We start from the raw sequence: 12,308 nt of genomic DNA, 5'->3' as shown, positions 1-12,308 counted from the left end.
ACAATCCATGCTATCAAGCCTTCTCATCAGAGAGACATTCTTCCCCCACTTCATCAGGAAATAGGAAAAGAGCAGAAAGAGTTATGGGAAAGATTGCAAAAAAAATTATAGGCTTATATTCTTAGGAGGCATTTGAAAAAGGTTTGAGTATGAACAACTGGCTCAAGCGGTGGGGGGCGGGGGGAAGCAAAGTTATGGAAAATTCAGAAGCAAAAGAAATGCATCATTTACCATATATCTTGATGGATTTAAGCAGAGAGCAATTTGAGTGATTTTATTTGCTGCAAATGTTTGGACCTGAATAAAATCATCACTGTCAATATGCTGTGCTGTACTTCTTCCTTTCATCTCTCCTTCATCTTCTTGTAAATATTATTTTATTGTTGGATACCCTAACGGTTCAGTGCAAAGCAAGCATTTAACCTCAGTGCACTGGTCTGTGTGTATCTGTTGAAAAATCTCCTCTTATCTTGTTTCAGTGGAATTTCTCTTTCAATCAATTTGAGGTACAACCAGGACAGGTGTACCAAGTGACTGTGCAACACCTGCCCAGTCTAAGTACTCCAGGAGACCATAATTGGAAGTCCATGTCAGTCACAGTACCAGGTAAGGGATTTGTTAGTGGGCTTGTCACTATGTAAAATTATGTTGTAGAACAGTACTCAAATAAAGATATGACTAGGTGATGATGTTGATGGTTTTGGTTGTTTAATTTTGTTAGTTATATAACACCTTCAGCTAAGGGCTATGCAGTATGCAAGGGGGTCTTGTAGCACCTTTAAGACTAACTGAAAGAAAGAAGCTGGTAGGATGAGCTTTTGTAGACGAGTCTCCATCTGAGGAAGTAGACTCATGTCTATGAAAGTTCATGCTACCATCTTCTTTCTTTTAGTTAGTCTCAAAGGTGTTATAAGATTCCTTTGCATACTGAGTTTCCAGAGTAATACAGCTATGTCTTTGAATTAAATGCTGTGCAGAAAGTGCTTTAAAGCAAGTCTCCCTAGCTGAAGGCTTAAAGTCCTTATAAAGGGAAGTTAAAAGGAATCTTTCCTTAAGAAAGAGATTTCAGAGTAAACATGGGCTGAGAAAAAGGCTTGATAGGATGGAAAGACCTATGCATTTTAAATACAGGAAGTGATGGAGCCATTCAGATGTCAAGTGAGAGATAATTTCAAAGAAAAGGAACTGCAAGAGAGATGGGGCAAGGAGCAGGAAATAGATGATGCAACCATAGGTTTGGAAAACATTACAGAAACAATATAATGAAGCTGATGGGTGGCAAGTGCTGATGATTGGGATGAGGAAGAAAGACCTCCAAAAGATGAAACATAAGTGGAACTATGAAGGCTGCCGGCTAAACACTTACAGATCAACTTGGGGAAGTTAAAATGAACATACTGAAGAAAAGCAAAACCAAAGAGAAAAGTCATGTAACAATGTATTTAAACTGGGAAGCAAAACAAATAAGGGTAGCAGAAGTGAGTATAGAAAAAAATAATGAAGACAGAAAATATAATAGTCTATTTTTAAATGGCATTAATAATAGTCAAGGAATTAAAGAATAACCATCTCAATTATAATTATCATAACAGAAAAGAGAAGGAAAAGGTAGATGAAAAGCCAGTATAGTGTAGTGGTTTGAGTGTTGGACTACAGTTCTGGCGACCAGAGTTCGAATTCCTACTCAGCCATGAAAACTCACTGAGTGACCTTGGGCAAATCACATTCTTTTAGTCTTCCAGGAAAGCAAAGGCAAACCCCCTCTGAACAAATCTTGCCAAGAAACCCCTGTGATAGGTTTGTCTTAGGAGGCCTTCATTCAGAAACAACTTGAAGGTGCACAACAATCAAACAGTATTAGAGTGGCTGACAAGCTCCTAATGGCAACAATTTTCACTTTACCAAATTTAAAATAACTCAAAAGTTATAAGAGAATCTGTAACCAGATTAGCTGTTTGTAAAAATTCTGATAGATTGTAATTACAGGAAAAGTTTATAAAAATACCAAAAGTTGGAGAAGGACAAACAGTGAAATCATTTCTAGAAATATTTGGTTCGCGTAAACAAGAAAGTAAACCAGGAAAGAACAATTAGAAGATGATGGAAGAATCTCAAACAGAAAGAGAAATTCAAACTAGACTGGAAAGAGCTTAAAAGACAATCTAAAAGATCAAGAGCAATAGGAATAACCATCAAAAGAAGGAGAGGGGGAGAATATGAAGTAGAAGTGAAATAGCAACCTGAATCATTAAGAAAACAAAGATGCAAGCACATTTCATGAAAGTCAGCATCAGAGGAGGAAGCAATAAAAATTATTTAGAATACTGAAAGGTAAGAAGAATTTTAAAAAATTTGTTTTAAAAAACAAATAAATATGTGCTGATCCCCCCCCCCCCCTCTTTTATACAGTTGCCGGACATAAGATTCTGTTAGCTGATAGGCATTAAGATTTCTGCATTTCTGATTCTGGCAATTCAAATAAATATTTAAGACCAGAGTAATATCTCAGACAATGTTTATTCAACTTTAAACTTGAGATATGGAACCAGTGTCCCTCATTTACTTGACTTTTTACATGTTTTCCCATTTTTATATATTTGGCAGATCTTAGTAACCTTTCTGGTTCAACATGACCTCTTGTTCCACATAACATCTTTCTGAATATAAATGCAACCTTTCTGTCTTCTTGTTGCAGACTGCACAGTTCCTCTCATGAAGACAACAGTACCATGTCTGGAAATAGGTAAAGTTAGTTTGTAACTTTGGAAAAGTGTGAGAAATGCTACAGTATTTGAAATTCCTGATTACTTTTTTTTAATGTTCAGGCAGTCTGTGGGAGCCCAATATTGATGGGATAAGTCTAGCTGATGACACTCTGTTGGTGAGCTTTAACCCAGCTTTGGAGGCAGCCAATTATTATATCCATGTGATCAGTTTTCAAGATGAACAGGAATGTAAAAAGGCCACTAAACAAATCTCAAAGGTAATCAGCTCTTCCTTGCTACTTGTAACATTTACTTCAGAAATCAAGTATATAATCTGAAAACTTAAATTGTATTTCAACAGTTACTTAGTTCACAGTTATGTATACAATAACATCCAAAATCCACAAAACAGCAATATCCCTGGATTTTAGTTCATAGTATTAGTCCTTCAATGCTTATTGATTCAACAGAACCACCCATTGAGTGCCTCCTGAAGATGAATTGGGAGCAAGTACAGTTTAAACAAGGCTAATATAATATTAAAAGAGTGACCTCCATAGATAATTTTGACCACATCCTTTTGCACCAGCTATAGCTTCCAAATAATTTTTAGCAGAAATCCATATAGATTGCATTATTGTATCTACTGTAATATGATTTGTGTGTGATAAAGACAGCTGAAAATGCATCTAGATCTGCTTTCTCTTGGAAAGAGCAACTACCACACCAAAATGACTAAAGGCACTCCAAGCCATTGATCATCCAGGAGGAAATTGGATTCAGAAACTATCCTTGAGTTGACAAAACTGTGCTTACTCTTTGAATTCTGCCCTGGCCTTGTTTGTGCTATAGCAAAGGCACAGTAAGTTTGAAGATGCACGTTCCTATTTGTCTTCTCAATGCTGTTTCTCATTTTCCCTCTGGTTTTATTAAAGCTTTTTGCGATCTTATCTTAATGCTCTACTTTCCTTCTTGGTTTATACAGGAGGGACTTCAACAGCGACTGAATGTGACAATTATGCTAGAGAGAAACTTGAAGAGTTGTTGCAAATACCAAGTGCAGGTAGGTTATCAGCTGCATTTCATATTAAAATAAGGGAGGTCATGGTCCTGTATTCCATGCTGACAGCTATACTGTAATGATTTCTTTGCAGAAGGCTGGAAAGCCACCAATGAATCAAAAGGGCTCCTGGCAGAGCATTAGGAGATACAGAGCAAACCATTGCAAAAAAAAAAACCTGTAGTTTTTCATTTATAGCTATAGATTTCCCTCTATTCTCGCCTTTTGGGGCACCTGTGGTCATTTTTCAGGGAAAAGGTTTAATTTTAAAGTGCTAAAATTCAGTAAAATATTTTGTCAAAAAGAAAAGTCTATAAATTGATCTCAGGGAAGTTAGATGGCTAGTCCCCTGTCTCTCTGTGCTTTGTGCAATTGCACTTGTGTTAACTTTTACTCTTTTATCCTAACTTTGAAGTATTCAAAATAACTTGTGGTATAAAAATCAAAGATACAGCTGTGTTAGTCTATAAAATCAATATGGAAAGAGATCTTGTAGAACCTTTGAGACTAACTGAAAGAAAGAAGTTGATAACATAAGCTTTCATAGACTTGAACCTACTTCCCCTGATGCATTTGGTAGAGTGGAAAGCCCAGGGACAGACCTAAAGTCATTTATGCGTGAGAATGTCAATTCAAATTCAAAATCCTGTGGATATGGAAATGAAATGGCAAGACCAGTTTTAATCGGAGCTGGGGAGTAACAGTAAGGAGTAAAGGAGTAAGAAGTTTTTACAGGAGTAGGCGTAGGAATAAGTAGTAACTAAATATATTTATTACTCTTTATTCCTGTTATTATATTGTACATACAAAAACCAAAAAAAAAAAACCAATTTGATTATATTTCACTGAGGGACAAAGAGAGAGACTTACACACACACACCAGCCTTGCAAAGCAACTGGGGCTTTTTCCCCAGGGCTGGGGAGCAGGAGTAGGAGTAAGGAGTAAAGGAGTAAGACATTTTTACAGGAGTAGGAGTAACATTAAGAAAAAACATCTTACTCCAAAGTAGGACAAGGAGTAACCACTAAATCACCACCACACCCCAGCCCTGGTTTTAACAGTGGTTGTTGGTGGACAAAGGCAGCAAGGAAGCTGTTGCCTGCAAGTAAGGAGTGTAGATGAGTGTGGAAAACAGAGAAGGATATGATGAATGGGTCAAGGGCGCCCTCATGACGGGGGGGGGGGGGGGACAAAAGACCATCATAGCCAATTCTTTTAACAAAGTTGATCTCTTGTAAATGGAGCTCTGCATTTTTTAAAAAACCAATATAATCAAATTGGTTCCAGACACTTGATCATTCCTGCATTTGAACAGTAGGTCCTAAGGAGAGCAAAATGGAGTGGCTTACTTATGGGCCAAGGGCTGTGAGCAAACAGTGCTGTTATAGTAGTGGAGCAGCTTCCAAGATAGGCCAGCTGTTGTACATAATTTCTCAGTAAACCAAATGTGTGCTGTTTGGCACTGAAACATTTTAAATTAGCTGTTAAAGTTGACTTGTCCTTTCTTTTCCCACCAGATCCAGCCATTCTTTACAGCCTGTGCCACAGATTGTAAGAGGCATTTGGTTTCCATCCCATGCCCCTCATCTCCCACAGACAGCATAATGAAGGAACCAGGTATGGTCTTTGTTTGGGTCTTTGTACCAGTAACTGGTACAAATTGTTTGTACCACTAACAGTTTTCACGAGAAAACTATTGCTAATTATTGTTACAAAACATAAGACTGTACAGTATCTTAGAACTCAAAGGCCTGTTACAGACGGGCATAAAGTACGGACTGGGTCCGTATTAGGGTTAGAAAGGGGCATCCCTTCCAGATGCCCCAACCCTAATATGGGCCGAGTTCGTACAAAATGGCGGCGCCCGTTCCAGCTTTATGTAGCGGACGCACTGCGTCCACACATCACATGGCGCATATGATGCTGTGAGTGTGCCATTGGCGCCTCGTGGTGTCATATCCGCATCACAAAGAGAAGCGCCGTTTTGGCGCTTCTTATTTGCAGCGCGGAGGAGCCTTGCAGTTTGGACGCTGGGGCTCCTCCGCGCTGCAAATGGTGGCAGCAGCAGACCTCCCCTTCTGGGCGGTCTGTAAAGCGCCAATGTATCCACTAATTTGTATATTTTAAGTATTCAAATGTTGTGGGTAACATAAGTAGCTTGCACAAAGAAAATATGAAACTCAGAGGACTTTCAGTAGACACTTCCCCTAAAACAGAAATGGACAACTTTTGGTGCATCCAGGAGCCAGTTTCAGCCTTCCCCACATCATATCATAGGAAACACACCCCTCCCTGCATCACACACCACCAAATCCTGGGAGCAACCTGGATTTTTCCACTTCTGGGTTGCACTTTTTTTTCTTTTCTTTTTTTTTTAAATTTTTTTGATACCACATATAGTTTGAACAAGGTACATGGCTCCTGCACACCTTATTTTAAATTGAAATATGGTTAATTTAACAACTGTGCTCCTAAAATTTAGTTAAGGAGGGTTCCAGTGGCCTTAGAAATTGCTGGAGGCACTTGTGTGTACAGACAGGTGTTCCTACTCCATATCTGAGAGATGTCTCTTCAGTCTAGGAACCATGCAGGGAGCACCCTCAAGGTAACAAATAAAGTGAGACAGAAATAACGCATGCTTCCAAGAAAAATAGATATATTCAGCAATTGGTTTTGTGCCGTGAAGACTTTAACTGGGCACTTGGTAACTTCTGTATCAAGTTTAGAAAATGATAATGAAGCCTAACTTCTAGCCCAGTTAAAATGAACTAGGTAAAGAAGTTGATGGACTTGAGGACCAAATCTCTTTCTGTTAAAAACTAAGGAGTGTTTGTGGATACAAAAGCTAACACTATGATATACACCTGCACTCATCTGACACACATGGCTTCAGCTATATTATGCTCTTATATGAGACAGTTCTTAAAAGCTCTGTTTAAAAATATGAAGGGGAAAATATGCCATTGTTTTTTAGATCTTAATTACACCCAAGTTATTCTGTTGCTTCTTAGCCCATTACTGCTAAGAATGAGGTCGTCCCTATCCACTGGGAGGTTCAGCTTCATAGTTTTGTGTGAATCCAGTTATGGAAATGTACTTTACAACGTGTGCTATTTGTTCCCTTATGTTGCAGATTATCTTTCAATGGGACTGCCCATAGCTCTCACATTCATCTGCTTTTTATTAGTTGGGTCAGCTGTTGCCTCAGCTATTTGCCTTGCTCGAAGGCATAAAGGTATGAAGTGTACCTGAAATAGATGGGGGGAAATTGTTAACTTGTTATTATCCAGTACCTTTTTGGAGCGATCTGCAGCATGACACTCCGTCTTTCATATCAGGGATTCAATAGAACACACTGATTCAGAGTGATCCAGTTACTGGATCACTGGGCCTTATTGGGTTCATAGTTACTTAAGTTCCATTATCTGTGATCCCATGCTTATCCTGCACAGAAATCGATATTTCACCTTTATATTTTGCGGATATCTCAAGTTCCATGGAGGAGGTTATATTCCTGTGGTCCAGTCAATATACTGCCATAATGAAATATGGAACATCTCTATTACAGTCTAGAGAGACAGAAGGACTGTAGTGACCTCCCTGATTACATGCCCTGTACAGAGACGTTCCACAGTTCTGTCCTTTGCATCTCTTGTCAAAAGGTGATCAAGTAACAGGGGATGGGAATGATTGTTCCTAGACTAAGCTAGCTAGTTAGACCTGCTCTAAGATAGCTTCCTGCATTCCTGTGTTTCATACTGTATGAAGTACTTCACATTTATTATGTTAATATTTCTTACAACAAACCTGTACAGTAGGCCACTCTTGTTATCCATGTAACACAGACAGGAATTGAAGCTGACCTAAGGCAGTTTTACAGGCCACAAACTTCTTCTCTTGCTGGCCCTAGAAAGCACTTACCTAAGTCCAGTATGATTTTCTAATATGAAGAAGATAGTGTTGAGCCTAAGGAGGGACGTATCATAATCTGTCCATCCTTATCTTCCTACACACACCTGAACTGCAGGATGAAGGAACCTGGCTGTTGGATTCAGTAGTTCCTGCATCATCATATTTTTTAATAGCAGAGTTGATTCCAACACTAAGATTACATTGAGTCAGATCATCTAATAAATGTATGCTTCTTTCCCTCTTAGTAACAAGCTCTGGAGCAAGCAATAATTTTGAAGCAAGCCATGGTAAGAGAACCTCTCCTTCTGGCTCAATACGCTTTTGCAATGTGGGATTTTTTGTTGTCCTGTAAGATATACACATGCATGCATATGTGTGTGTGCACACGCGCACACACAGAGTAGAGAGATACCAAAAGCTCTGGAGTTTATAGGCCATGAATTCCTGAGTGTGAAATCTTTATATTAGGATTAGGAGCTGTTACTTTCTGAAACAGTATTTTACAACCACAACTGTATTTCTGCACAGAAGATAAAGATGTCTCTGGCTATATTGTTTGTCATTTGTTTCTTTGAAACAACTTTACTGATTCTCTAGAAAGAAAGGAATTGGACTTGCAGCTTTGCAAAGTGCTGATACTGTATATGTACTGTTAGACAGGACAGTGCTTAATATTTGCCAGATGCCAATGAAAATATGTTAAAACAGTATTGGTTTTTTCTATTTGAAGCTTTTGAAATATTCATAACTGTTTCTGATAGTGAACTTGAAAAAAGATAGATTAAAGGGCTGGAGACAGAGTGAGTGGGAAGAGGTAGTATGAACACAAATCATACATTCTTGATTATTTAAAACTTACCCTTCCTAATCCTCCCATCTTGAGTGGGCCACTTATTCTCACAGTGAAGCATCCCTTCTCTGTCCAGTGAGCACAAACTTAAAATAGCACTGATGCATATTCTGAATCAAGGTTAAGGGTACTTAGATATGTGAAATCCAATAATTCCTAAGCATTATCCTATTATGCATTTTCTCTGATTCTTGACTGGTAGTTCAGGTTTAAAAATGAGTTAAGACACCGGAGGGGGAGGAAAATCTGTATTAAATGATCTTGAACATTTGCTCCTGTATTCTCTGTAGCATATAGTATGAGCATACCTGGTTTTTGTAACTCCTGCTTTTTAAATGTTGAGTGAATTTTTAAAAAGAAAATTTTAATTTTTCAGGTCTCCTGCCTGCATCACAGACTCCTCCACCCCTGAAGCCTCGTAAGGTTTGGATTGTGTATTCTGCTGATCACAAGCTCTACGTAGATGTTGTGATGAAGTTTGCTCAGTTCATGATCACAGTCTGTGGCACTGAAGTAGTTCTAGATCTGTTGAATGAACGTCAGATATCTGAGATGGGACCTGTACCCTGGCTTACTCGTCAAAAACAGGAAATGGAAGCACTCTCTTCAAAGATAATTATCTTGTGTTCTCAGGGCACTCGAGCTAAGTGGCAGGCCATGCTTGGTCGTAGTGAGATAGCTGTGTCTCTCAGGCAAGATAACCTGCTTCCATTAGGAGATATGTTCACGCCAGCATTGAATCTGATCCTGCCAGACTTTAAGCAGCCAGCTTGCTTTGGCATGTATCTAGTCTGTTACTTTGAGGGCATAAGCGATGAGAGAGATATTCCAGAACCATTCAATGTCACCTCCAAGTACCAGCTGATGGATAAGTTTGAGGAAGTTTACTTTCTGATTCAGGATCTGGAAAAGTTTGAGCCAGGGCGAATCCATCAGATTCCAGAGATCTCACCTGACAAGTACACTGAGAGCCCTAGTGGTAGACAACTAAAAGAGGCACTGCAGACATTCCAGAAATGGCAGTCTGAGCATCCTGATTGGTTTAAAAAACAAAACACCTCTTGTGAGTCTGAAGATGACCTGGAGTCCCTTAATGGGGAGCTATCTGAGGAATTAACACCACTCCAGGGAGGAATTGTGAAACATCAGCTGATCCCACAGCAACCTGTTCACAATAGCTGTTTGGTCAATCTCTTGGCCACTGAAGATGAGTTGGGAGCCCATAGGCTGCTTCCCCAGCTCCTTTCAAAGGATGATCTAGCATTCCAGACCCTGGTGGTTCCTGCTGATGACACTTCTCAGGTTCAGATGGTAGTGTCATTTGACCTTGCAGAAGAGGGAGAGCTACTTAGCCATCAACTGTTGACCAATGAAGACAGGCTGGAAAGAATGCCTATGACAGAAGCTAGCCTTCCAAGGAGGAGCAGTGCCATTCTTCAGGATAACATACCCTCAGATTCCCATCCTTTGTCAGTTGATGTGAGGCAGCAGCTTGGGGAATTAATGTACTCTCTCTATCAGCAAAGCATTACCCCTTGTGATCCACCTCTCTGCCAAGATGATGTTAATGAACAACATGGTTTGGTTTTTGACTCTTGCAAAGATCAAAGGCAATCAGTGCAGTCAGACCAGGGTTACATCTCCAGGTGTTCACCTTTGCCTTCTGATGGCCCTGTGGAGGAAGAAGAAGAAGACCAAGAACAGGAAGGACAGGGATATAATGGGTCCCTTTCCCAAGATGTATTGGACAGTTTAAAAAGTCTTCAGCAACAACTGCTTTTCCAAGATATTCAGCACAACTTCAGCTAGGGTCTCATCAGAGGGAAGATGCTCTGGATCTTTATCCAGATCCTGTTCTATGTTTTGCCCAAAAGGAAATGTCTGTTATTTGAAATGTAAACGCTTCAGGCAACCATGTGTGTCCTTGTGTCACATGCTTCTGTGAAGCCTAAGTCTAATGGGTAGGAGGGCTGACTAACAACTGCCATTTTTTAGCCAGCTATCTACTAATGCACCCCGCTTATAGTGCCTGTTGGAACATCATTACTATTTTATCTTCTAAGACAAAGATGTCAAATTATGAATAATGCTTCATCCTGTGGATTGACTGATGCTTTAAACTACCTCTTAGAAGCATAGGAACAGCTTCATAGGAATAGACAAATTGTCAAGCTATCCTAGAGTCCTTCACAAGTGGTCAGTACCATATACACTCATCCCTCCCCATTTGTGGACTCAGTATCTGTGGTTTTGGTCCTTCGCTGACGGCAAGCAAAGAGGGACAAAATGGGGCAGTTCCCTGGGGCATGCATGCAGCAGCGCATGCAGAAGCGTGCCCCAATTATAACCAATGGGGCTTGAACATCTGCAACATTTCCAATTTGTGGGGGGGGGGTGGTAGTAGTACAGAATGGATCCCTGTGAATCAGTAGAGACAAGTGTATTTTTATTCAAAGTGGTGGTCCATGGTTCTGTACTGCTCTCTGAGCCATCAGTTGCTGGTCTGTGACAAGTTTCTAGGAAAGAAAGAGGGAGTTGTAACTAGTGGGTATGAATGTGATACTGGTCCCTGGCATACTAGATAAATAAATGCCAGACCCCTGCATCAGACAGCACGAGAAGCACTTTCCAGAGACACAGGGTGTTATTGGTATGATCCATTGTTCACAACAGATAAATGATAATGCTAATTCAGACAGCTGATTATTCTAACTCAGGTACAATGTTTCCATCTTGATGATTTTATAAGAATCACTTTCATTGAGATTTTTAAATCCAGTGTTCTGTTTTCCATTAGCCAACCAGGTGCTTCCAGGCAAGTTTTCTCCCTCTTTTGGCCCCTCCAGTATTTCCTATGAGTGGAGAGGTGTGGCTATTATGATGATGGCTAATAGCTCCTGGTGAATGTGCTCTTTAATCCCCTCTTTAAAATCATCTAGCTTGGAAAATTCTGTCAATTTAGTCATGCATTGTGTGAAGAATTACTTTCTGTTACCTGTCCTGAATCTGCCTCCGATCAATTTCAGTAGATCAGTAGTTTTTCTGTTATGAGAGAGGAAGAAAAAACCCTCTATGCACTTCATGTATTGTTTTTATGAGTCTTTTTCATGTTCCTTCTCAGGCGCGTTACAGACCGCCCAAAACGGGCGGTCTCGCACCGCAGCTGGTTGCTCCGCGAGGGAGCTGCAGCAGCCAAACCGCGCGGCTCCCTCGTGGAGCAAAAAGAAGCCCCAAAACGGCACTACTTCTTGCGCCCCGGATGGAACGTCACGAGGCACTACTCGCGCACTCGCGGCGTCATATCCGGGGCGTGACATGCGGACGCTATGTGTCCAGCACATAAAAATGGCGGTGCCCGTGTGTATAGGACGCCACCATTTTTACGCCACCGTCACGTGCTAGGGGTGAGGCCAGTGTGGACGCTAGGTCCTCGGCCAACCCCTAGCACGTGACAGGGGTGCCGCAAAGGCCCGTTTGTAACGGGCCCTGTCATCATTTTTTTTCCTGAACTAAAAGAAACTGGAACACTTCAGGGGTTGTTTTGTTTTGTTTGTTTTGTTTGGCACCTTTTTGGCTTGAGGATAGATAGCCTTTTTGAGCTGAAGGGACTACAGCTAAGCACAGTATTACAAGTCACTCAACCATATTTTTATGTAAAGGCATTACATGTAATTATGAATAATTGTGATTCACTTATTTTCAATCCCATTGCTAATAATATCAACACAGAACATAATTTTTTTTGTCATTGTGTATTGGGGTGATGCTTATATAGATGTG

At 40.2% G+C, this 12,308-nt stretch overlaps 1 protein-coding gene across 1 annotated transcript in view; it reads left to right on the top strand.

Annotated features, from left to right (window-relative positions):
* Positions 1 to 11,927, top strand: part of IL17RA (interleukin 17 receptor A) — a 25,447-nt gene extending 13,520 nt beyond the window's left edge. The window contains exons 5-12 of the mRNA XM_042469967.1: positions 480 to 606; positions 2,696 to 2,743; positions 2,826 to 2,983; positions 3,691 to 3,768; positions 5,284 to 5,383; positions 6,900 to 7,001; positions 7,924 to 7,965; positions 8,905 to 11,927. Of these exons, the coding sequence (XP_042325901.1) occupies positions 480 to 606; positions 2,696 to 2,743; positions 2,826 to 2,983; positions 3,691 to 3,768; positions 5,284 to 5,383; positions 6,900 to 7,001; positions 7,924 to 7,965; positions 8,905 to 10,337 (2,088 nt within the window). The 3' untranslated portion in view covers positions 10,338 to 11,927. The remainder of the gene's footprint in view (positions 1 to 479; positions 607 to 2,695; positions 2,744 to 2,825; positions 2,984 to 3,690; positions 3,769 to 5,283; positions 5,384 to 6,899; positions 7,002 to 7,923; positions 7,966 to 8,904) is intronic.
* The last annotated feature ends 381 nt before the right edge of the window (positions 11,928 to 12,308 follow it).

The sequence above is a fragment of the Sceloporus undulatus genome, chromosome 5, assembly GCF_019175285.1.
Source record: "Sceloporus undulatus isolate JIND9_A2432 ecotype Alabama chromosome 5, SceUnd_v1.1, whole genome shotgun sequence".
NCBI lineage: Eukaryota > Metazoa > Chordata > Lepidosauria > Squamata > Phrynosomatidae > Sceloporus > Sceloporus undulatus.
Note: the sequence above shows the minus strand (reverse complement) of the source record. Positions and strands in the feature narration are given on the sequence as shown.